The following is a 25,963-nucleotide window of genomic DNA, read 5'->3' as shown; positions in this document are numbered from 1 at the left end:
AGAATCTTTTGGATAAGATGAGAAGAGTAGTTTGGAGCTGCCCGGTAGAGGCCCTTGAATGGAGAACAGAGTTTTGTTCTAGGAAAGTTAGGGGCAGGAAGGTCCCACCCTCAGGAGTCCGAGGAGCCAAGGAGTCCCTGAGGGGAGTTTCCTGTGCAGAGAGCCTGCGTGTTGAGGTTCATGTGGCAACCCCAGCGTTGCTAGTCAGTGTGGGTCAATGATGGGAGAGAAGCCATGTGCAGGTTGGGGCGTGGGCCGGGGGAAGATGCCCCGACCTTTCTGTCAGATGAAGGGGTTGGACTTGCTCATCCCTGAGGTGCCTTCTTGCCATGCTTTAGTCCACCCTGCACTTGTCATTTTGGTGGGGAGTCCCTGTCTCATTTGGCATAGGTTTTACAGGTCTATAGGTTATGGTTTGCTGAGCCCCTTGCTAATATGGAAAATCATATTTTTTTTTATTTCTTTGGATCGCTTGAATTTTAAAAATTTGAGCAGATTTTTAAATAGCAAGGTTTAAAGTCTCAAGTCACCTTAGAGGCTGTAATTCTGTGATTTCAGCTCCCTAGCCTCATTCCTGACATTGATCATCCAGTCCGCTGTTACGTTGGATGATTAAAGGCATGTGGATGTCAGGGAGAGAGTAGGCGGGGAGTGACATTTGAAGGGCTCGATTAGTCTCCTGCAGTTCAGGTGATGTCAGCACAGGACACTGTTAAAACTCTAAATTCTGGTGTTTTGTCACTGGGCATAGATATTCTAACATTTAGAGGTTTTTGCTGCCCTTTGAAAGCTGTCAAACTCATAATCTCATGCAGAATACACTAAGAGTGATACCCGCCAGTTTTTACTGTGTGCACTATCCTAACCATCTACAGACATTAGTTCATTTTATCTTAAAAAAAGAAAAACCTATACAATTAGTCCACTTCACCTGCAAAGGAAGCTGCAGTTAGGAAGGTTATATATGCGCTCTAGGCACTCACGAGTGAGGGACAGCGCCTGGTCAGAAACTCGGTGTTTGCTCTTCACCCTTACATGATTCTACCTCTCTCAGAAAAGTGTGGATGACACCTTTATGCTTTGTGCCTGAGGATTTCCTTTCCTGGTTTAAACTTTCCAGAATGAGTTCTGTAGAAACTGCTTAACTTCTGGAGGTTTGGTCTACCTGCGAATTTTCAGCAAAGGAAGAACGGAGGCAAGGTGGCAAGTGAGGGAAGATGATAGGAAAGGAGAAGCCAGCCTTTCTCTCTTCCTTACCCGTCTCTTCTTTCATATATTATGAAATTTGAACAACTCTTTGAATTAATTTTTTTTAAAAACCTTTTTTTTTCTGATTTAAAAATATAAGAAAGAAACTTAAAATCATCTATTACTCCCCAATCAGGAAGAAATACTGAATTTTTTGTGTGTACTACCTATCTCATTTCTGTGCACAAATGTGTGTATGTGTATAAATCAAACTGAGATTTTTATGTATTTTCCTAACAGGACACATTTACTACTGAACCACCTTTTTTTTCAGTGGCTCTGGAGAGGTTGCACAGTTGGCAAACCAATTCAGAATACAAAGCATTTTTTGTTAATTAGCTATCTTTGCCATATTTGACTTTTCATTCTTTCCTGTACCACAGGGAAAGGTCTCTCTTGTCAAGTCTTGCTGATTCATCCCTTGCCATATCTCTTACGTTCTCTCTGTGCCCATTGCCACTTCCACGTACAAGTCTTGTTACCTTTCTCCTCTTACTTTTCTCCAAAACTGTTCTCATCAAGGTCACCCAAGTACTGCCTGTTAATAATCCAGTGGTATCCAATTTATTTCTCTTTTGTTGCTCATGCTTTTGGTATTATTTTGGTACTAAGAAACCATCAAGGTCACCAAGAATTATGCCTATGTTCTCTTCTAGGAGTTTTATGGTTTTAGTTCTTACATTTAAGTATTGCACAAAGGAATTTATTAAGGGAGGTATTGTATAGAATTAGGAAGGTTTGAAGAAATGGACTCTAGCTCAAGCTTCCAGGAACAACACTCCAAACCACATTTTAGAACTGGGCTGCCAAAGAGCTGCTGTCTTGACCATGACCAAGAAGCTGCTGCACCCCTCTGTCTCCAGGACCACCCCACCTCTGCCGTGGTCTGCACCAGCAAAATGGATGCTGTGTGCCCTACCCCTCTTCCCATGCAACTCAGAGCCTCAGTCTCCTTATTTATAAACTGTGTGTGGCATCTACCTCCAGGTTGCGTGTAATACATTTCACAGCTGGTGTGGCATAGACACAGACCAGTGATAATGGATGTAGATTGTAAACCACTCATTGGGACTTACTGATGCCAACCAAATGAATATCAACCCTCTTGACAGTATTACAAGAATTAAATGAGCGTGGTACAATAATGCCAAGCGGTGAGGGTTATCCTGTTGATCCTGGGTGCCTACAGCGTGAATGGTTTGATTGAGGTCACATAAGGTGCCAACGGTCAGACTGAGGTGAGAGTTCTGTGAACATCCTAGACCTTAAAGGTGAGAGAATGCTCTCGCATATTTGGAGAAATCCAGGATGTTGGGGATGAGAGTGGCATCCTGGTCTTGGACTCCTGCGTCTGGGTCGTCTACCTAAGTGCAGTACCTGCACACAAGAAAGAAGGCTGGGTGGGACTTGAGTGATCAGTCAAGGAGGAGCCTGCTCCATTTCCCAGCTTTCGTTCTAGTGAAACAGGGGAATGATTTGAGCCCGAGAGGTCAAAAGTGAGGAGAATAACTGGGAGCATTAGGCTTTGGGGTACCCTCTGCATGAGAATGATAGGCACTAAACCTGTCTGAGGGAGAGATGTGAACAGCAATAAACACACCAGAGACTGGAGTCCAGCACCTTGAAAATTTAATGAGGGTGGTTAGTGAAGCAATATCCTGTGATTAATCACATCAAAAGCATCACTTAAGTAGGATCATAGTGGACAACTATTTAATTTAGCTACTTAAAGGTCATTTGGGACTCTTAATAGTGCACTGTCAGAAGGATGTGGCTTCTAAATCCAGGTAGGTAAAGGTCCATTAGGTCCCCAGCATAGAGGACTTAAGATCTGATCCAACCCAACAGGCCTGATGCACCTGAATATATAAGAAAAGGCAAAAAAGGAGATATATCAAAGTGAAATGAAGTCCCTGAGGGTTTTTTACTTGTTTTATTTTTTTATTTTTTAAAGATTTCACTTGAGGTCCTAGGAAAAGCACTATTAAGAAAGGCAATAACCGAATACAAAGCTATTAGAGACTATTGCTATAGTGTTTTGTGAGCAAATGAACATGTTGTATAAACAGCAAGTTACGAGGGCTATGCACAGAGAGCAGAGTTTAATATGATCAGAAAATAAAGCTTGCAACTGGATGTACCTAATTCATATTTAATGAGGAGCGTAATCAAAGGATATTAGAGGTGTAAGGGACCTGGCCAGTTGTCTGGTTCAGCCTCCTCATTCATGCAGATGAGGAAAATAAATGCCGAGATGACTCTGGTGTCCTGAGTTTACATAGTCAACTGGGGTGGAGCAGGGATTAGCATTCGGACCACTCCACTCTGTTCAGGCCCATCCACTTGACATTACATGCTGCACCTAAACAGACTTAGGGGAGGCAGCTGGGAGAGGGGGAATCAGACTGAGCCAGGGTTGCTCAGAAGATCCTGAAAGGCTATTGATTTGGAACCCAAAGAGCAGAACCTCCCTCTCCTCTGAGAAAGGATGTCTAGAGCTTGGGTGCCTAGCTGCCCACCCTTTGCTCCCACCTGTGTGCCCAGTTACTGCACCTGACAGGCAGCCACTGAACTTGGAGGCAGCCTGGCTTAAGGGGGTGGAGGAGTGGGCGCACATGAGTCAAGGGAAGGAGTACTCCCCAGTTATTCCCTTCCTCCTGGTGACTGTCCTTAATTTCGCCATTTAGATACACAGCTCATTTTTCTCCTCTTTTTTACCTTCTTTTGAATGGATTGCCTTTCCTTGCTTGTTTGCTCTCTTATTTTCTTACTCCATTTCCCTCTTTTTACTGATTGGGAAGTTACAACCTCTATTTCTACATTTTTAGTGTTTGTCCTTGAAACTAAGCATATTTATCACAGTATGAATTTAATCAGTATCTTAATTTCCTTCCTATAAATATAAGGACATTTGACCACTTTCTTTTTTTATTGAGGCATAGTCAGTTTACAATGTTGTGTTAATTTCTGGTGTACAGCATAGTGATTCAGTTACACACACACACACACACACACACACACACACACACACACTCACTCACTCCTTTTCATATACTTTCTCATTACAGGCCATTACAAGGTATAGAATATAGTTTCCTGTGCTATACAGTGGGACCTTGCTGTTATCTATTCTGTATATAGTAGTTAGTATGTGCAAATCCCAAGCTCCCAAGTTATCTTTCCCTTTCCCCTCTGGTAACCATAAGTTTGTTCCCCATGTCTCTGAGTCCACCTCTGTTCTGTAAATAAGTTCTTTTGTGTCCTGTTTATAGATTTCACATATAAGTGATATCATATGTATTTTCCTTCTCTTTCTGGCTTACTTCATCCAGTATGACACTCTCCAGGTCCATTCATGTCACTGGAAATGGCATTATTTTACTCTTCTTTATGGCTAAGTAGCATTTCATTGCATATGTGTATGTGTATATGTGTATGCGTGTGTGTATATATATATACACACACACACCACAACCTCTCCATCCAGTCATCTGTCGATGGACAGACATACAGGTTGTTTCCATGTCCTGGCCTTTGTAAATAGTGCTGCTATGAACATTGGGGTGCATGCATCCTTTTGAGTCAGAGTTTTCTCCAGATAAATGCCCAGGAGTGCGACTACTGGATCACAGGGAAAGTCTACCTTCAGTCTTTTAAGGAATCTCTGCACTGTCCTCCATAATGGCTGCATCAGACTATATTCCCACCAACAGTGTAGGAGGGCTCCCTTTTCTCCATGCCCTCTACAGCATTTATTGTTTGTAGATTTTTTTCAATGCTTGCCATTCAGACTGGTGTGCGGTGATACCTCATTGTAGTTTTGATTTCATTTCTCTGATAATTAGTGATATTGAGCACATTTGACCACCCACTTTAACTGAGATCATCCCCCCTTACTTCCAAGCTATTGTTGAGTGTTGTTTAAACCCTAAAAATTAGAAATTGTTCTTATTCTTTATAGTTGGTGTTTATATTTATTTCCATGTTTACTGGTTTCTTTATTCAGTCTTTTCTCAGCCCTGTCTTTTCTTCTCAAGTATATCTTCCCTGTAGGTGCATGCCCTATTGGTAAACTCTCTCACTTTAGTTGTTTCACCTCTCTTTTTGAAAGACAACTTGCTGGCTGTAGAATTCTATGTTGACAGTTACTGTCTCTCAGTGGAGATTCCCCGCCCATTCGTGGCTGCCTGTGTAGCTCTAGGCAAGTTGGATGTTGGTCTGATTATTACTTGTAACCAAGAAGTCTTTCTTCTCTGGGTGCTTTTGGGATCATCTTTGTCTTTCTTGTCTTGTGGTTTTACTACTACAGGTCTAGATGGGATTTTTTTCCTTTTTATTTATCTATGTGCTTCTAATCTGTGGATTAATGTCTCATGAATTAAAAAAAATCTTGACTGCTGTTTCTTAACATTTTCTGTTATTTCCTTTTTAACGCCGTTATTTCCTTTGGACATCTATTAAACCTTCTCATTTTATCTTTCATCTCTCTTTACTGTCATATTTTCTATTTCCATACCTGTATCTGTGTGCTTAATTTGGGGTAATTTCTTTGGATCTGTTTTCCAGTTTGCTGCTACTTTTTGTAGTGTATTTAATCTACTGTTTAATCCACTCAGTTTTAATAGCATTTTTCCTTTCTAAAATTTTTTATATAAATCATTTTCAAATCTTCCTGATTCTCTGTTTCTTGATCCTTTTCTGAATCCATGATCTTCTTTAAACATTTTATATATAGTGATTTTGTTTCTAGTGGTTCTAATATCAGAGGTTCTTGGGGATATAAATCTATTGTGTATTATTTCTCATGACTCCTACCCATGTTGATTTATTTCCTTATATATTTGGTAATTTTTAACTGAGGAATCATATTTGATTGAACTGAATTTGTTCCTCTAGAGACTTGTGCTTGGTTCTGCTTGGGCATTAGGTAGTGCTACCAACCTGACACCACTTTCACAAACACTTTGTTTTAACTTATATTTTATTAAGTATGTGTGTGTGTGTCTATTTATTTATTTATTGCTTACTTACTTACTTGCTTACCTACTTCTATAGACCCTATGAGGGAAGGAGAGGGAATAAGGAAAGGGAAGAGACCAGTCTAGCAGGAACACATGGGGACCTTTGGGCAGGTCCCTCCGCGCTGTAAGAGTTCATGCTGTTGTGTGCACTTAACTGTGTAAGCAGCAGTGCCCTTACAGGCTATGGATGCTCAGGAAGGAAGGGTGGAGTGGAAAAATAAAAATGAAATCTGAAGCTCTTAAGTATTATATTGGATTTTATTTTTCAGAGGGGACAGAGAGATGCTTTGAGCTGCAGAATAGTTCAGGGAAGTGAGTTTGCAACTAGAAGGGCGATGATGCCCTGTGAGCCCACTGCTGCTTTGAGCATTTCTTCACGTTGTTTGCTGGGTTCGTTTACTCTTTATCCTAGAGCTTGACAGAAGGAGTAATGCAAATGTAACCTTCACACCAGCGTGAAGTAAGGCCTAAGGATGCAAATTCTGAGAAAAAAAAATTATTATTCACATTTTCTCCACATGGAGTTATGATGGAGATGATCCAGACTCTGGGTAGGCTTCTTTTGCTGGGAGGCGAATTATTTTTTTGTCCTGACGTCTCTGAACATAACCCTCTTGAGGGTCCTGGCTCAGTGTAGGAGTCTGAGGTTCACCTCCTTACTTTGTGTGGTCCAGGTGGCTCCTTCTGGTTCTCTCCGGGATGGAAGCATTGACCTGCAGGGCAAACCAAGCTTGTTTGTTTGGTTTTGTTTTGGAGGTTATTTTTGGTTTTGTTTTCCATTTATTGTCTACTGACCTGTGGCTCACTACTTCTGTTTTGCCCTTTGAACCTGAGTGGTTTCACATATTTTTGTTTGAGCTCAGCGATACTTTATTTTCCCCCAGTTTTATTGAGATATACTTGAAATAGAACATTGTATAAATTTAAGGTGTACAATATATTGATTTGACATATGCATATGTATTGTGAAATGATAGCCACACTAAGTTTAGTTAACATCTGTCACCTTATAGTTACAAAGATTTTTTTCCTTGTGATGAGAACTTTTAAGGTTTACTATTTTACGAACTTTCAAATATACGATACAGTATGGTTATCTATGGCCATCATGTTTTACATTACATCCCTAGAACTTACTTATTTTATAACTCAAAAATCTGTACCTTTTGACCACCTTTACCCATTTTTCCCATGCTCACCCCCTGCCTCTGGTAAACCAATCTGATCTCTGTTTCTGTGAGTTTAGTTTTTTAGTTTCCACGTACAAGTGATACCATATAGTATTTACCTTTCTCTGTCTAATTTATTTCACTTAGCATAATGCCTTCAAGGTCCATCTATGTTGTCACAAAATGGCAGGATTTCCTTCTTTTAATGGCTGAATAATATTCCACTAGATATATATACCATATCTTCTTTATCTATTCATCCATCAGTGAACACTTATGTTATATCCATGTCTTGGCTATTGTAAATAATTCAGCAGTGCTTTAAAAAGTATGTTGTTACAGTTAATCCAGGATCTAGTATTCCCAGGGAGGGACTTACATAATTGCAATCTGTAATCCTACCAGAAGAGCAGTCCCCACAAGTGTGTATTAATCTATTCATTTTTCATATCCTCCCACCCCCATTTCCAAAATTATTTTAGGTAGCTTACAGACAGTGGTGTGCTGGAGTTTTCTTGTACTGGCTTATGAAAAATTTATCGTTAAACTTTTAGAAATCTTGCAAGTCATTTGTTAAACACAGTCATTATTAAAGATTAACTTGTATATATAAACCGACCTTTATTTTTAATATAATTTACTTAATTGTAATAAATACTCAAATTCATCACTTCCTAATTATGTTTTCCTGTTGTTACTTACACCTCTGAGGTTATTTGTGTCCATTGTGGGGTGAAAATGCTGCAGAGGGGTGTCCTGCTGCCTGTCTCGTCCTAAATCCACGTTTGGCAACTTCATGTTGGTGTCTTGAAATTGGCCATGGTGGGGGTATTTACACTAGGGAAATGGGCACACACTACAAATCAAGGCTTTATTTATTGCTTTCTTGATTGTCTGGATTTCATAAAGTGATGGAGAAAGTGGTAACGGGGCAGTAAACACTAAAAATGTGTTGCATCTATAGCAGATACATTCTGAATAATGCAAAAAGTTGAGGGCATGTTCTTCCAGTGTTTGAAAACAGTTAACCAATTTAGCAAAAATTGTTGGCATCATGAGGAATGAATGAAGTTCTGACTTATGACATAGATCTTTGTTGTTTCACTTCCATCTTCCTTGTTAAAGTAAATAGAAATAACAACCGACATTCATGTCTGAACTATTCTTGATTGTTGCTTGCAGCCATAGGTTAGCTGTGGCTTAAAAGTTTGACAGGTATCACAAGCGCATTCTGTGAGAACCAATTTGCTGCATGGAATTTGCAGTCAGGAGTATTGTATTTTTTACTATTTTTCCTTGCTGTGGATTATATGTTATATATAGCAGCAAATTTGTTAAATATATATATTATATTCTCTTCAGTGAACCAGTTGTTCATCAGCACACCTCTGCTTACAGGAACATACAGATACAATAAGGTAACAGATTAGAAATAGATGAGAAAGAAGAAGAAACAGCAAGGAGAGGGCCTCACTAGAGCTGGAAATGATGCTGTAGACAATTTCGTATTACAGGGTGCAGACATCGGCCATGGTGGGCCACAGATTTGTCTCTCAGCTTCCTAGCACATCTTGTATAAAGGAAAATTTGATTGTGTACTGAATTTTCAGTGTTCCAGTGAGAAACTGTGGCGTTTCTCCTAAGCCAGGTCCAGAAGGAATTTTGTCCTGAGGGTATGTGTAGAGGAACAGGGTGTTTTTACAGATGTCAGTGGTGTCCTTAGAGCAAACCCTCATTTAGAGTCACAGGGATACTTCTAGGAGAGTGCCTCTCTGAGGCTGAAAACTTCTCGTCAGATTGTATTTCTGTGGGAGATACGTACTGAAGTGTTTGTGGGTAAAATAACATGAACTCTGGGAAGAAGAGCAAAATAATGAGAAGTGTTGAAGATGGGTGATGGGTAACTGGGGATTCATTCACGTCTTGTCTCTACTTTGAGACAAGGCTGAATCTGATGGATGTCTCTTGTCTGCTATAACAGCACCTCCTCCCCTCTCCCCAGCATGCCTTCATCTCTCCTCCTCTCTCCATGCTGTTCATGTACTAGAAAAACTGGGTCATTTGTCCTGCAGAGCCTCTCACATTGTAGATTTGGCTGTTGCTTCCTCATGGTGACAAAAGTATTACCTTAGCAGAGGAATCCGTTAAACCAAAATATTATCCTACAGGAGTGAGACATGGGTCAGGAATGTTTTAATGGGAATAAAAGAGAAGAGAAATGAGCCATCTGACCTGAGGAAAGGAATCAGAGTGAACAGGGGCAGAGCCCACAGGGAAGGGGAGGGAAATGGGGGCTGAAAAGGAGAGGAGAGCCAAGATAACCTGTAGATAACCTTCCCTTACTCCTGATTTCTCTCTGAGATCTTTGTCTCCCAGCACCTTCCTTACACTGGCACCCTAAAGGTGCCACGGGCAGCAAGGGAGGAAGGTGTCTGGTACATTTCCCCTCTGGCTGCACTGTTGAGCCTGAAACTTAAAAAGCAATGTTTAAAAAATCATTTCCCTTAAACAACATGGTTTAAAAAAAAAAAAAAAAGAAGGCCAAATACATTTAAAATCAAATCAGTTCTGAAGGGGCAACATCTTCATCATTGACCATCCTTGGGATTCATTTCACATTCAAATAAATAGAAAACTACTTGCAGAAAGGCAAATTACACCAAATTTACCTGCAGGTGGCATTTCATGCCAGAACTTAATGGCACTTCATCAACATTGGCTTTTCTGGGCTCACTGATTAGTTCACGCTATATGGAAAGTGCTTTGCCATAATTTTTCATTAGCTTTACAAGTTATGCCATTTGGAACCATGTAACGTGGCTAATGTTTTAGTAATTTTTAAAAACACTTTACAATCAAGAGATTCAAGTACCAAATGCCAGTGACTGACGGACCATTTAGACATCTGAGACTGACCATGATTAAAGATTACTTGTAACAATATTTGGATGTTTTAGGGTCTTTGAAATAGATGAACATTCATTAAACTAACATTGAAGAGCATCAGCCCCGGAGTCCTCCTGTGGCTCAGCTGCAGGCGGAGAGGAGTGGCTCCTGGCCCAGGTGCTCTCACAGCCCGGCCCCTCAGCTCTGCTGTCTGCTGAGGCAGGTGCGTCTGCCTTCCAGGCAGCACAGAAGATGCCCTCACCGGCCTCACCAGAAAGAACAATGTCAAACCCGCAGCAGTCCGCTGCTGGGAGGTGCTTGACAACTGAGAGGGTTGGTCTCCCTGGAGGATGGCCTGGAGGGTTTATCTAGGACCTATCAGTTGGTCTTACATAGCTTTTAAAAGATGAAATACAACAGGATGAAATGGAATGGGAAACCATCAGAGCACATGATAAGGTTGAGTATTATTTTGTGAAACCTGTGTTTCGGTTTTTTTCTGTAGGTAAATAAATGTATTCCTGAGACATAATGTGAAGTGTATTTTTAAATGTGAGTCAAGTCAAAAGTCCTTGAAGAATGCTAACCTAAAAATGTGTCGTTCACCACTGGGGTCAGCTAGACCAGCACGAAGCTGTGATTTGGACCCATCACATTGTCTCTTCAAGCAGGGCTTGAACGTTTCCATAATAACAAGTTTAAAACAATACAAACCTTTCCTCCTGTCTTACCTCTCCGAGGTAAATGTGAGCTTCATGAATTCCTCTGCTCAGGTAACAGGAGTTAGCATTTGTTCAGTATTCATTCACTCGATGAACATTGAGGCTGGCTGTTCAGGGCACTGAGAATATAATGGTGGCAAAAAAAGTTAGACAAAAATCCCTGTCTTAGTGAAACTTACATTCAGGAGTAGAGGGGGAAATGTAGACTATAAGCAAGGTAAATCAGTAAAACAGAACATGGTAAATGGTTCTAAGTGCTAGGCAAAAAAAATAAGCAGAAAAAAGTAACAAGGAGTGTTCGGGGGATGTATTAGTTTTTTGTTTTTCTGCATAATAAAAGCTTAGCAGGTTGGAACAGCACATACGTTTATTATCTCACAGTTTCTGTGGGTCCAGGAGTCTGGGCATGACTTAAGTGAGTCCTCTGCCTAGGGTCTCACAAGACTGCAGTCAAAGAGCCAGCTGGGCTGAACTGTCATTTGGAGAACTAACTGGAGAATAATCCTCTTCTAAGCTCATTTGGGTTGTTGGCAGAATTTAATTTCTTGTAGTTGTTTGACTGATGGCCTCGGTTTTTTGATGGCTGTCTCTGGAAGCCAGTCTCAGGTCATGGAGGCCTCCCCACTCCACTGGCTCTTCCACAGTATGGCAGCTGACTTCCTGACAGCAGGGAGAAGCTCTTGCTGTGGTCTATGAGGGAGTCTTAAGGCACAGGTGACAGCCCGTCACCTTGCCGTATACTGTGACCTAACCAAGGAGGGGACATCCCGTTACCTTGGCTCTGTTTTATTAGAAGCAAGTAACAGGTTCTTCCCTCACTTGAGGAGAGGGGACCCCTGGGTGTGGCTCACTAAGGGTCACCTTAGGGTATATCTACCACAAGTGGGGTTGCAGTTTAGACAGGGTGGCCAGAGAAGGCATCCCTGAGAGCTGTCGTTGGGAGCGGACCTGGGGAGGAGAGGAAGAGAGTCATGTAGCTATCTTGGACAGGAGCATCTTCCCAAGAGGAAAAAAGCAAATGGAAATCCCTAAGGAACATACCTGCCATTTTGAGACAAAATAGCCTGTGTGCTGATGAGAGAAATCAAAGACAGGGACAAATGGATGCTGCAGGAGAAAAGAGAGAATTGCTGGAGTATGGTCTTTGAGTAAGCAAGAGGAATCTAGCGCAGAAGTGAAAGGGTTGGCATTTGCTTGTAGCATAGACAGATTGACAGTAAAAGGCTTGGAGGCAGAGTGCTTGGGCACATATACAAGTGTAGATGTGGTGGTGGGAATTCAGGAAGCAAGGATGATCTAGGAAGCAAGATCTAGGACGCAAGGACACCTGCTGAGAGTGAGGATTAGGGAGGAGGTGTTAGCGAGTTGAGGGAAACAAGAAAGTATGAAACAGTCATCTGTGAGATTGGGACGGGAACGGGCCCATCCCCGGGAATGGGCCAGGGAAGGGCAGTCCATTTGCTTAGCAGCATACAAGGACCACCTGAGTTAGGGGTCGTGAATTCAGAGAGACCAGTCAGTGTGGTTGGGTGCTTTTCACTGACCAGTCAGCATGTGTGGAGATAGGCAAGGCATATACAGAGACGGGATTGAGCTAGGACTGTGGTTGAGATGAGTGAATGCAGAGAAGCTGAGAGGGGCAAGGTGTAAGGGAGGGAGTATGGTGATTGACCATGGGGTTTAAGCTAAGATCCAGCAGGCACCCACAGCCCCTGGCCACCTCTGTCTTCTTTTCTGGCCTTTTAGTTTTCTGTCTTCAAGAGTTATGTCTGTAGAGTGTCTTACAAATGGACCTGCACATAATGTAGCCTTTTGAGCCTGGATCCCTCTGGCCCAGCTTAGTACATTTGACATTCATCTATGTTACTGTGTGTGACAGTACATTGGTTTTTTTTATTGCTGAGTAGTATTCCAGTATATACATGTACCTTGGTGTGTTTATCCAGCCACAAGTTCAGGGACATTGGAGTTGTTTCCAGTTTTAGATGAATAAGAAATAAAGCCACTATAGAAACTCACATACAGGTTTTTGTGTGAACATAGGTTTTCAGTTCACTTGGGTAGGTACCTCAGAGTGGGGATCGCAGGGATTTTTGGTGAGTGTATTTTAACTGTTGAAGAGACTGCCAAACTGTTTTCCAGAATGGTTGTATCACTTTGCATTCCCAGTATCAATGCATGTCAGTTTAAAAATTTTGGGTGTATAGTGGTGTCTCCTTATGGTTGTAATTAACAGTTCCCTAGTGACGAATAATGGTGAGCATCTATATCTTCTTTGATGGGTATCTTTACAAATATTTCATACCTTTTATAATTTGATTTATTTTTATATTATTGAATTTTCAAACTTCTAAAAATATATATTTAGGATACAACTCCTTTATCAAATTTTTGTTTTGCGAATATTTTCTACCAGTCTGTGGCTGCTTTTTTTTTCCCATTTTTAACAGTGTCTTTTGAATAGCAGAAGTTTTTAGTTTTTTACTGAAGTCCAATTTATCAAATTGTTAGGCTTTACATTGAGGTCTCTGATCTATTTTGAGTTAAATTCTGTACACAGTGCAAGGCATGCATCAAGGTGTGTGTATATATTTGTTAAAAAGACTATTCATTGAGGCTTACGTACGGATGTGTTTATGAATTCTGTTCCATTGATCTGTGTCTGTCATTTGCCGGTACCTCACAGTCTGGGTTGCTGTAGCTTCGTGGTTCTCAACTGGTGACGGTTTTGCCTCCCCTGCCGCGCACCCCCATTCCCCAACCGAGGGTATTCGGCAATGTCTGTAGACAATTTTAGTTGTCGTCACTGGTGGGTAGAGGTCAGGGATGTTACTAAACATCCTACAATGCACAGGACAGTCTCCCACAGCAAAGTATTACCCAACCCCAAATGTTAATCACGTGGAAGTTGAGACATTGTGTAGCTTTACCGTAAGTCTTGGAATGAGATACTGTGACCCAGACAAAAGCCGTTTTGGAGGAGCGGGGAGAATATTATGAACATCTGAGGTCACTGTGAGGATAAAGCTGGACAATATGTGAAAAAGTGCTGGGCACACAGCTCATGCTAATTAAAAGCTCATTTCCTCATCATTGTTACTGCTCCTGACCTTGACCACCTTTTCTCCTCTTTGCAGTCCCTTCAGTGTGACTTCTCTTGTCAGGGCCTACATATTTGATTTTGAGACTCCCCCCAGCAAGTACCCTGTTAACAGAGCCCTGCTTGTTTCTCCCCTGCATACACATGTGGTGCATAGCCTGGTGCAGGGCCCGGTATTTGCTGTCAAAGCAGTATTGCTCTCCCCTTTGGTCAGCTGCTCACTAAGGAGATGTGCATGATGAGGATGCTTAAGATCTACTCTCAGCAAAATTCAAGTGTACAGTGTGGTTTGTTAACTAGTTACCATGCAGCTTCCTTTGTGAAGGTGGTTCGTACTGGTGCTAAATGGTCTGATGTAATGGACAAGAAGGTAAAAGCCTCAGGCTTCCCTGGTCTGTGCGGGCCCTTCCGGGCCAGATTATCAAAGACTGATGACCTTGCTGATGGCTTTTTCTTGTCTTGCACTGATCCTACCTGGCCACCGTGACTGTGCGGTCCCCATGGCCAGGAGGGACCCCATGGCATTTGCTACACCTTCTCCAGTCTGCAGATTTCTCTATGTCAGACACTGATTTAACTATTCTTCCTTTCATTTAAATGTGCCCATGATAGTGCTATGTTCAAGGACTATAATAAGGAACAAGATAGAAATGATTCCTGCCCTCAGAGAGTTTATATCTGGACTGGACCAGAGGCATTAAGTAGCTTAATAAATACTCAGTAAAGATTTGTAGAAATGAACTACAGTTCTCCCACACTGTGTGTATATAATGTGGACTAATTTACATTTTGTCTGGGCTGCTTTCATGCCAGAATGGCAGAGCTGGGTGATTCCAACAAAGACAGAATGGCCTGCTTAGCTCCACATATTTATTATCTGACACTTTGTAGATAAAGTTTGCTAATCCCTTGTTGGATGCCTCAGATATTCAGAAGATAAGGTCATTCAGGGTTGCTCTCTGTGTTAAGAGTGAGGAGGGAAGCAGCACTGATGGGAACGGGAACCGCATGTGGTCGCAGACCCATGGACGTGATGGTTTGTGGGAGCTCCTTCTCGTCCAGTACACAGGTCCACCTAGCACCAGGCTGGACCACCTTCTCAATGAAAACTGCATGATGACTATAATTAATAATACAGAATTACATACTTGAAATTTGCTAGAAGTAGAGCTTAAGCATTCTCACCACACACACAAAAGTTAACAACTTGAGGTGATGGATATTTTCATTAAAATGAATCATTTCACATTGTGTATGTATATCAAATCATCATGTTTTATACTTTAAATATATACACTTTCATTTGTCAGTTATTCCTTGATCAAGCTGGAAAAAAATCCACACACACACACACACAAAGACCCCAAAGGAAGCTGGAAAAATTTCCATGTTGCCTTAACCCAAGGCAGTTTCTAGGAGAGAGAAGGAAATATTCTTTCTTCACATGGAAAAAAATACAAAAAAATACTGTGAGTTGGAAATGTCTGTCCACTAGAATCTGTCCTCTCATTTCCATAGTGTGGAGTGCCAGATGGCTGTCCAGTCAGGAACTACATTTCCCAGAGTCCTTTGTGTCAGGTGTACCCATGTAACTTCTGACTAATGAAATGGGGCTGGGAGTGACCTGTCATTTGTAGAGTGAGACTTTAATGAACTGCTCACTGCAAGCCCTTTTTCCCCTTCTGCTCTCTGGATGTAGAGGGTTCTGAGGTTCTAAGGCAGGACTTCTCAGACTTCTGTGTACCTGAGTCACCCATATCTGGACATCTTAAAACACAGGGCTGGTACAGTAGGTCCAGGGCAGGGCCTGAGATCTTGCATTTCTAACAAGCTTCCAGGGAATGGCAGTGCTTCTGGTGCTCAGACCCTCGTTCAAAAGCAAGCAAGACTCTAGGGGATGGTAGAGCCACTGAATGAAAGGAACGTGGGCCTCTACATAACTGAATAAACTGCTTCTTGAACCAGCAACTCCTGACCTGTTACCTGAGTAAGAAGTGAGCCTTTTCGGGGAGTGGAGGGTGGTATCTACTTGTTACAGCAGCTAGTCTTCTGGGGGTAGTTCAGACAATTCACTGCTTCTGTTTGAAAGTGTCTTGGTAGAGTAGCTGAGGACAAAATCATCCCTGGCTGCCCCAACGCCTTTAAAACAGGCATATGTTCCAGATGACTCCATGTTTTAAGACATCTGTACCTGACTATACTTTAAAAGCTACCAAGCCCTCATGCCATTAACTCCTTGATGACAGCAATGGTTAAGGAAAAAAAAAATCAGTGTTTTGTATTTGTTGACTCAGATTAAAAACAGAGTGGAGCTATGTTTGGGGATTGGTTGTGAATGATCTGCCTCATCTGGTGGGAGGCTTGGTGGAGAGCAGATCACGAGGGTCTTTGATCCTGAACGGTCCATGCAGGGGGCTCAGGTAGTCTCTTAATCAAGGGGCTGGGGGTGAACACGGGCCCGGTATAGGCTGCAGCAACAAGGTTGGCGGGAAGAGCCCACCCAAAAGTGCCATCACTTAAAGGCTACTTGACATGAGTGACAGGAGCTGGGCAGAGTCAGATGGGATACGTGATTGTATGTGTTGTGTGTGGGGGTGTGTGTGTGTGGCATTGGGCAGATATGCAGTTGGAGCAGAGAGGCAGGGCCCTTTTGCCTTCTTCCTGCAAACATTTACAGGGGGGAGGCCAAGGTCGTCTAAGGAACCCTGACCAGCTGGGCCCAGTGTGCTAGAACTCAGCCAAGGATACGAGTGGAAAGTCTCTCCCTGGGTTCTGAGCAAGGAAGGCTTGAACAAGAAGGCCTGCCCTATCAGTGTTGCTCTTGTCCTGACCTTATCTTCCTGAAATAAGAGCCAGAGCCCTGTCTTCTCAAGTCCTGCTGGCTTTGGGACAAAGCTGGGCCTGAGCAGGAATGAGAGAAAGTCAAAGGGAAATAGTTACTGGGCTTATTTTGGATAAAGCACATGGGTGAGTTGTAGAAGCTAGCCTTCATCCCAAGTGATGTTCAAATAAAAACATCAAGCCTTTCTGTCAGAATTTTGTAGAAATAGCAGCAAGTCGGAGAAAAATTGCAAACTGTCCACTCTGACTAGTCAGGGCCACTTGAAAACCATTTTTATTCAAAGGAAACTGTGTTGGATTTATAGATAAGGCCAGTTAAAAAAAAAAAATCCAACCTTCAGCAAGTATTCACTGAGTGCCTATTATATGCCAGGCACTGTGAGGGTTAATTGCAGAAGCACAAGATAAATATGTGATCCACACCTTGATGACAGAGAAAAGCAGAGAACCTGTAAGAGTTGTGAGTCTGTGTACTGATTAGACACCTGCCCAGGAAAATTGTTCTCAGGGTTGAAATGCAACAGCAAGGCTTCCCAAGTCCTCCCAGAAAGGCTGGCGCTGTCTGAGACAGAAGTTGGGGGAGGCCGAGGGGAAAGGACAGAGGGCCTGAAGGTCACAGGAGAGAGGGAGGGAGTAGGGATCACAGCGGTGGTCTCCACTCCAGTCCCAGTGTTCTGGACGGGAACCCAAATCACATCAGGCCATCCTACCCAGTGAAAACCCACCAGTGACCGCCTGCCCTCTGCTGAATGGAGGCCCAGGTCCTGTCCCAGGCCTCCTGCAGGCAAGTTCTCATCGTCCTCTGCCCCCAGGTGACTTGCTGCTGTCCGGCCCTCAGATTTGTCCGTTTGGTCCATACGCCTTCCCTCTAGGGTGGCTGAACCACCTGGTTTGCCCAGGCCCATCCTTGGCAGACTCGGGTGGGTTGTCACCTTGTTCCTCGAGGCCTGGACTCCCCTGTGCAGCTCCCACTGTGACTGCTCCCTTCTCGTACCTGCGCAGGTTTGGTTGGCCCAGCAGCTGCTTCCTTAGGAGCTTTCCTGGGCTGTATCCCCTCTGGCTCCTTCACTTCTCCTTTGTAGCTCTTATTCCAACAGCAATTACATAACTAGTTGTGGAATTAGTTTCCAGATGTTCAAAAGACTGTAAGATCTCTGTGCGGTGGGTAGTGCCGTCTAGTTCAAGGTTGCAGTCTCAGCGCTCTGCACGGTGCCTGGCACATGGCTGACACCTGATAAATAGCCATTGTGGAAACGTTTATATATCTCTCTCAATAATAACAACAATTAAAAAATGTGTATGCGTCAAACGTCTACCCTGTGCCAGGCTTACATCAGAGTCTCTGTCTCTCGGCACCAGTCCAGGGGCTCACATCTCCTCTGTCACCTGGACTGACTGGACTGATGTCAGTGCCTGCCAGAGCATCTCCCACCTCCACTTCACCTGGACAGGACTGCCAGGACTTCCTTCCAGAGCTGAGTGCTGATTTTCTCTCTTCTCTACTCAGAAACCTCTAAATGACTCTCCACTGCTCACTGATAGCATTTGTGATCTGTTTGGCCCTACCTCTGTTTATACTTCTCTCTCTCTTTCTCTCTCTCTGTCACACACACACACACACGTGCGCACGCGCGCACACACACGCACACAGACTCACACTTGGTCAAAATAAACAATTCACTATTTCTCTAACATTCATACCTACAAGTTCCTTAATTCTGACTTTCCTCATGCTGCAATCCCTTATACCTCCTCTGCCTCTTCAGTCTATCCATCCTTAAAAACCCAACTAAAATGCCCCTTATCCAGATGACTTCTAAGTGCATCCAACTATTTCTGCATCCTACAGAATCCAGCATTCCAATGTCACACTTCCCACGTTGTCTTGTGTTAACTGTCTTGATCTCCTAACCAGATTATAGGCAACTTGAGAATAGGGGCTGGGTTCTGTTCACCTGTAATGTTTTATGTATAGCAGGTGCGCAACAGTATTTTAAAACTTCTGTTATACCAAGTTCAAGGGGTTTGCCTGAGTGTTCCTTTTAGTTCACATAGCCCCTAAAATCATTTTATAAAACTCTATATTCAGTTTCATTTTTAAGTTGACATCTACATTTTTATCACAAATTTAAATATTGCAAAGGATGTACTTTCTCTTTTATATATGCTTTAAATATATTTTATTTAAACCTTGTAGTTGTAGGTTTAACTCATTTAATTTATGGGAAATACCTGCTGTATAATTGAACTGGCAAAGCCAGTCCTTGTGGTCAAGCCAGACAAATAGCCAAACCACACATTCAATCAGAAAAAGACTGACTTTATTTTAAAATTCAGATAAATGTGGGTGATAACTCTTTGATAGATAGGAACCCCACCAGGGCTGCTGGGTTGAAGGAAGGCATTGCCCACGTAAATGTTTCTTACTGACGCTCTCTAATTTGTCTCTGATTCTCTCTCAGGAGGGCTGCATTCTCTAATTGTCACTTTGTTTAATGCCCTAAAAGATTTAAACTTGAAGGTGACGAACCAGAGTAAAATGCAGGACTGGGGATAGGTGCAATCTTTCTTTCATAATGTAAGGGGCCTCTGTGTAGGGCAGGTGGGAACAGGCAGTTGGCAGTCCACAGGTTTGAAATGCATAAAAATTGAAGCTAAAGTTCTGGAAATGGATTCCATTTTAGCCATCCCTGCTCATGGGCCCCCTGGAAAGTCTCTGTGAACCCCAGGAATGCATGTTTCTCAGTGGGAAGAAATCACAGGAGGTTTCATTTCCTTTCACACGGATACACATGGTTATGGTTTTAGATAATTTACCTTCCACTTAAGAAAGAAAGGTCACTTGTTTCTTCACAAGATTCTCAGGTTCTTCCTGGTGAAATCACTCTCCAAGAGGCAGTTTCATCAGAAGAAAAGATCCCATTAAACCCGTAGAACCCTTAAAAACAGACAGGGCTCTCATTTGTGGTTGCCAGTTACCTCCTAGGGTGGTGACACAGACGAGCTTTTCTGGAGTCCCTGATCCCTGGGCTGCCTGGGTGAAATGCCACCAAATGCCCAGCAAGAGGTTGGTTGAATTCTGGGTTGTTGCTACATTGTTTATACCCAAGTGTTTACAAACTATAGCAACTGTTACCACCAGTAATCATAATCATCTTAGTTGGTGCCCTCAGTGAACTAGACATGACGCAGACCTTATCATCAGATGCAGTGCGCTTACTCTTTTAAGACTTGGAAAGCACTCTGGTAATGTTACAGGCATCCGGTCTGGCACTATGGTTGTCTGAAAAATCTCTGTGAAGTCCAAATTCTTCAGCAATTAGGTCATTTGATTTTGCCATGAGTTTGGCATGAAAAACAGTAGTATCAGTAAATAGGGCTGGGACAGATGCATCTTTGGGGAGCCCCAAGCTTAACAGAGTTTGAGAGAAACTCATTAAGAAAGAGAATATAAAATTTCAAATAAGCTTCAGGGCTCATGCAAACTTGAGTTTCTTCAGCTTCACAGCAAACCCACCTCTGTTGCAGGAACAGCAGTCAGGTTTTTGGCGGAGTGCCTCGCACTTAGAATACGTATTTGAAGCTATTCCAGGCACGTGTAGACCTCAGGAGCCACACACTTCACAGTTTCTGGGGTGTGTATGATCCACTGCTTGGAAGGTGAGTCAGCCCCTGATGAAAGTGAAGGGTTCTCTGCTGAAAGCCTGGCCATTGTTCCAAGACAGAGGCTGCAGACTGGTGCGCTGTGGGCCTGGCTTGGTCTGCAGGTGGTTTGTTGTGGTTGTGTTTTGTCTTCTTGTTCAGTGTTTCTTAAAAATGTGAATTAAACTTGCCAAACTTTAAAAACTATAAAATTTCAAATAAAAAGCTGATTTCTTTTTCTTAAAAAAAAAAAAAAAAAGCTTCTCTTGAGAAACTGAAAGATGGTTTCACGGTAGACTTGGGCTTGACAAAATGACAGCTTTAGAGGAGGGATGTGCTTGTGGGTTGGCCTTGTCCCCACCTGGCTCTCCATTTTTTCAATAATTTCCTGCCTGACCTTGGAGACATTTGATTCAAGATAAGGCTCTTTACCTGCCTGAACCTAGTCCTGCTCTGCCCCTGCCTTAATCTCACTGGTCTTTGACTTCTAACCTGCTTGATGTCCTGAGGACTTTTCTTCTTTTAAAACAGTAATCAGCTGTGCATTATTAATTTTTACACCCCATTTTGTTAACTATATCGTTTTATAAGTCTTGCTTTTTTCAGCCTGCACTTGGCCTTTCTCAGATTAGTTTGTAAAGAATGACATATTACAGATATCTCAACTTTTGTGGTTGATTCTACATTTCAACTTCTTCCCTTTTCTAAGAGTGATACATAATAGATTTAATTTAAAAAATTATATTGGGCTAAAAAGCGGTCCGTTTAGGAATTTTAGGCCTCCTGTTGACATCAGTGGGAAGTCTTGACAGGAGTAAGGTTGAGAACTGTTTCTTAGACTGAATCTCCTTGATGGCAGGGTTATCATCATCCTATTACTGCGAATTCGCTTTTCTCCCTAGCGCAGGTATTGTCCTACGTAGCTAATGGCATTTTCAGCTATTCATTTTGGACCCCTACACTGATGTTCACTAAGTGTTGGCTTCTGCATTAACTCCTTGGGATTTTGCATGAAAAAAAATTCAGAATTAAAAGGAAAAAATGTGATGGAATTTATTGTTGATTGATACCGTCAATCCTTTTGGGGGAAAAAGGCTAAGTATCAATCAATGTAGCAAGCAACAGAAACATACTGCCAATTCATATATGATACAGTTAGCTGATTGGCAAATACCAACCAGATTGTGAGAAAACTCTGTTTACTTGGGTGAAAAAGGTCAACAGTTTTTTTCCTTGTAATGCCACTGCATTTAGATTCAAGTTTCAAAGAAGTCCTGTTTGGGGCATTAAACTTATACTTTAAAAAGTCTATGAATACTACAGTTTAAAAAAAAAATCAAGTTAACTTCCAGTAATTATTTACCTTAAATTAACACACAGCCTGTATAGTTGGAAAAAGAAAATATTTTTGGATATATATTTTATTTGACAGTGTTTTAGAATATCATACAGTAAACAAGATTTCTGTAAAAGTTAATTTATCCATAGTGGTGCGTTTCATAAAAATAGTTGCTCACTTACAGTCTTTCTGTGACTATTAATACATGTAATTATATTTATAGAGATACAGCTGTACAGGGTAAATTCACAGCTAACACTACACAGAAGTATTATTTGGAATGGGATTTAGATGATGTGCTGTCTTCACAGGTTATGGATTACAGCTGCATAAAGCAATAGCTGCACAAATAGTAGCTGTGAACTGTGCAAATCATAGTTTATGCAAGCGTAATCTCAAGTTTTTAATCCTTTTGTAACAAATGGAAAATCAAGGTCAGAGGATACAGTACCGGGACGTGCAGCTACACTACAGAAGCATTGTCCAAAACCAGATTCAATAAATTAATGGCAAACTATACTGGATTTCTAGTCCAGGGTAGAAAGACTAATTGAGATTAAACCAAAAGTACTGTAAACTGCTACATGTGTTTGTGCTTTTGTTTATGATGAATGGGTTTCATTTTTGGAAATTGTTTTACAAGCTGCAAGACTCTTCACTTGAGGCTTTCAAGCATATTCTCCTCTTGTCAAACAACTGAACTATTCCTATGCCTGATGGAAATTAAACAGCTAGTGCTCAGGAAACTGCAATTACAAAGAGAGGAAGAGTCAGCTGAGGGAGGCTGTTATGTGTGACCTCCAGTGATGGACCTGACCTTCTTTACTTCCTTGACTTCAAGTGCAGGGAGGTGAGGCTTATTTGCATTTGAACTCTTGTGAGGGGCAGAATATGGGAAGGATGAAGCCTCTTTCTTTCATTCAGGTCTTATTAAAGAGAAGCATTTGCCTTTTAATATGTGTAGCTACAAGTAAGTGCATGGCTAATTAACTGAAGGTAACGTCTTACAAAGAAATATTAAAACAGCAGAGGAAAGGCAAGCTTTAGGATTTTACTAGAGGATCAACCATGGAAGAGGAAGATAAACAGAAATATCTAGACAAAAAAGCAAACCAAATGGAAATAGACGGAGAAAGAATAAGAAAGATAAGCAGAAAGGAATGCTAAGAAGATCCATGTTCTTTAATGAAAATAAATTGGTCCTAATAATGATTTTTTAATATTAGGGAGTCATTATAATCTGAGAAATACTTTGCTCTATCAAAGTGAAAGTGAAGTAATGGAAAGAGGATTTTTAAAGACAACGAAACAAATGAAATGAAGCACTGCTGTCAAAGCAGCTCCTATCTCTGAGCCTGAGACAACAGGAAAGCCTTCTCATAAAGGAACTGCAGCATTCCCAATCTTGATGTAAGGAATTGTGGTCCTTCAATTATAAAATTCTTATTTTAGACGAAAACCAATTAAGATCTATCAGCTAAACTGCAAAGTTCGGACTTACGGCAAACTGTTCCCTAGGACACAATTTTTAAACCTTTTCTACCACTGAAAATGTACAGAAATGTGATTACAGAAATGGCAGTAAAAATGGCATCACATCAATGAATTCACTAATTTCTAGCTCATCCTGCAGTCTGCAGGGAACGTTGCTGCTAAGACGGGTGATGGATGCCACGGGTGAGCCGTGGAAACATGTCATGGGCGAACAGTTCTAAATGTTTCAAAGAAACCTTTTTACCCCTGTCTAGATATGTCAAGAACAATTTATTTACAACTCTTTAGATCAATTAAAAGATATAATCTTGTCTCACTTTCAGCTTGCTCCGTGCAGTTTGATTTTTAAGGCGATATTCCAGTTTGTGATTGCTCTTAACTTGTCCAGTTTCTTGATATAAAGTTGGATGACATCCAAATCCTTCATGCAGTGGGGGGAATTTTTTTTTTCTTTCCTTTTTTTAAAACTAAAGCTACACTGCACTCTCTGTTATGTTCTTCACGTTATTTTGGTTCTTCCATAGCTGCCAAAGCCCTAGCAATGGAAGCAGGGGCTTTCGGATCAGTTCAGGTCTGCGCGTGGACGCCGTACGGCCTATGCCCGTTGGACACGCGGGACTTCACGTCGATGCTCTCAGGCCTTGGTGCCTCCGGGATCTATGCGTGTGACAGTGAAAATAAATTAAAAACGCCGTGAGACGGAACCTAAGAAGAACGGTCTGCAGGCGTCGAGGCGGGGCGGCGGGCTCATCTGCCCGCGGCCGAGGCGCCGGGTTTGAGGACGCCGGGCAGCTTGTCGGAGCCTGGCACCTTCCAGGGCCCCGGCGCCACGGCGGCCTTGCGCGCGGGGCCGCTCCCCGGGGGCCGCGCGCCCTGCCGGGGCCCCGCGCGCACGCCCGCCCTGCCCTCGGCCTCCCGCACGCCCCCGCCCCCGCCGCCCGGGCCTTCGCGCCCGCAGAGCTCGGGGCTGGTCGCGCCGCGCGGCCCCTCCTTGCTGCCGGCCCCCGCCGCGGGCCCGGGCGCCCTGGCCTCCGAGGAGGACCTGCCGGCCTCGGGCCGCCCTTGGCCGCCGGGCGCCTCCTCGAGCCTTGGCCGAGCGGCCCTCTGCGGGCTGGCCGAGCGCTCGCTCTGCTCCCAGAGGCGCTGCTTCTTCTGGCCGCCGGCTGAAAGCTCCTTTGGTTTCCTAACGTCGTGTTCCCTTTTGATATCCCACGTCAGGTCTGGGCTTATCTGGTGGGAAGGGTCGGAGGGTGGGGCTGGATGTGATGGAGAGAATGGAGAGAGGACGTCCTCCAGGGAGACGCCTATTTCCGGCAGACCTGGGGAGGCGGCAGCGGGAGAACTCCAGGAGCTGGGTTCATCTGTGGGGCAGGAAGCACAGGCGTTAGCAGCCGCGCCGCTCAGGCTTTCCACGCTCCCGCGACCTCCCTCCGCGCCAAGGACGAGAGCAGAGGACCAGGGGCGTCTGCTTTCAAGGCCCCAAACCACTGCCACCCCCACCCTCACTGCCAAGAGGGCAGCCGACCTTATTCCGGGGGGTTGTGTTGTTCCCCGCGGTCTTTACCCCCGCCCCCCACCTCCCCTCACTGATACAGATCGGGAAGGTCGTCGCAAAGCCCCGGCCTAACCCATCCCTTCGCCTTGGCCACTTCTAACTTCCGTGGGTGTCATCAGGTCCGACAGTCTTCTGTGGATGGCTGACTTGGCAGCACATGAACCAGTGGTTCTCAAACTCGAGTGTACATCTGAATCTCCGGGGGTAGTTGTGAGTAATACGGATGCCACATTGGCTGGACCCAGAGATTTCAGTAGCGCAGGGTCCAGGAATTTCTCTGCATTTTTAACAGGCACAGAGATGATTTGGAAAATGGTCAGAGAACCAAGTTTTGAGAAATACTGGTCTGAGTCCTCTGGAGGAAGTTGAGAGACTGTCTTAACCATTAGGTGTCACTGAACGCGTAACTCTTAGCCATCACCAGATACAGAATTTGGATCAATTCTTCTAAAAGCGTTGTTGTCTTATCTTTTAGAAATCATCGTCCTTAATTCTTTTTAATAGTTCTGATGTTATAGAAGGCCTGGGACTAAGACAAATGATTCTTCCTAGGAAACCTAGTTTCAACATTTATTTGGGATTTAAGATCTCTAAGAAAGGATTTGTGACAATTTACTGCAAAATGCATACAAATTAGAATGATAAAAATGAGATTTTTTTTTTTTTTTTAAGAAACCACTGGTCAGAAGCCAAGCAGAAAGAGGACAGATAGGAATCTGCTATGTTTAGTTACTCCTGTGAGCACTAACATTGCTCTTGAGTTTCTGGCCACTAAAGCAAAATTAAAGTAGGGAAATCCAATACAGTGATCCCTTGATATTTGTGAGGAGTATGTCCAAAGGCCTGTAGAAATTCTCAAATTTTGAAATATTATTGGAGAGCATAACTGTTCTCCATAGAATTGTTATACAGTCATGAGGAACAAAGCCATATTGGTACCTGAATG

The 25,963-nt window shown here is 42.9% G+C and overlaps 2 protein-coding genes across 16 annotated transcripts in view; one reads left to right on the top strand and one right to left on the bottom strand.

Annotated features, from left to right (window-relative positions):
- The window catches only part of PHTF2 (putative homeodomain transcription factor 2), a 178,213-nt gene that overhangs the window by 135,480 nt on the left and 16,770 nt on the right, over window positions 1–25,963 (top strand). The window contains exon 21 of one of the 12 annotated variants that reach the window (XM_064487646.1): window positions 20,516–20,647. The exons of the other annotated variants lie outside the window; for them this stretch is intronic. The gene's annotated coding sequence lies outside the window, so the exon portion shown is untranslated. The remainder of the gene's footprint in view (window positions 1–20,515; window positions 20,648–25,963) is intronic. 12 annotated transcript variants of the gene reach the window in all.
- The window catches only part of MAGI2 (membrane associated guanylate kinase, WW and PDZ domain containing 2), a 1,119,445-nt gene continuing 1,114,398 nt past the window's right edge, over window positions 20,917–25,963 (bottom strand). For 2 of the 4 annotated variants that reach the window (XM_031454751.2, XM_031454752.2), the window contains one exon: window positions 20,917–24,823. In XM_031454751.2, the coding sequence (XP_031310611.2) occupies window positions 24,210–24,823 (614 nt within the window). In that variant the 3' untranslated portion in view covers window positions 20,917–24,209. The remainder of the gene's footprint in view (window positions 24,824–25,963) is intronic. The other 2 variants (XM_031454755.2, XM_031454757.2) reach the window with 1 other exon arrangement.

This window comes from Camelus dromedarius, chromosome 7 (genome assembly GCF_036321535.1).
Source record: "Camelus dromedarius isolate mCamDro1 chromosome 7, mCamDro1.pat, whole genome shotgun sequence".
Taxonomy (NCBI): Eukaryota; Metazoa; Chordata; class Mammalia; order Artiodactyla; family Camelidae; genus Camelus; species Camelus dromedarius.
The sequence above is the reverse complement of the archived record's forward strand: the minus strand, read 5'-3'. Positions and strand labels throughout refer to the sequence as shown.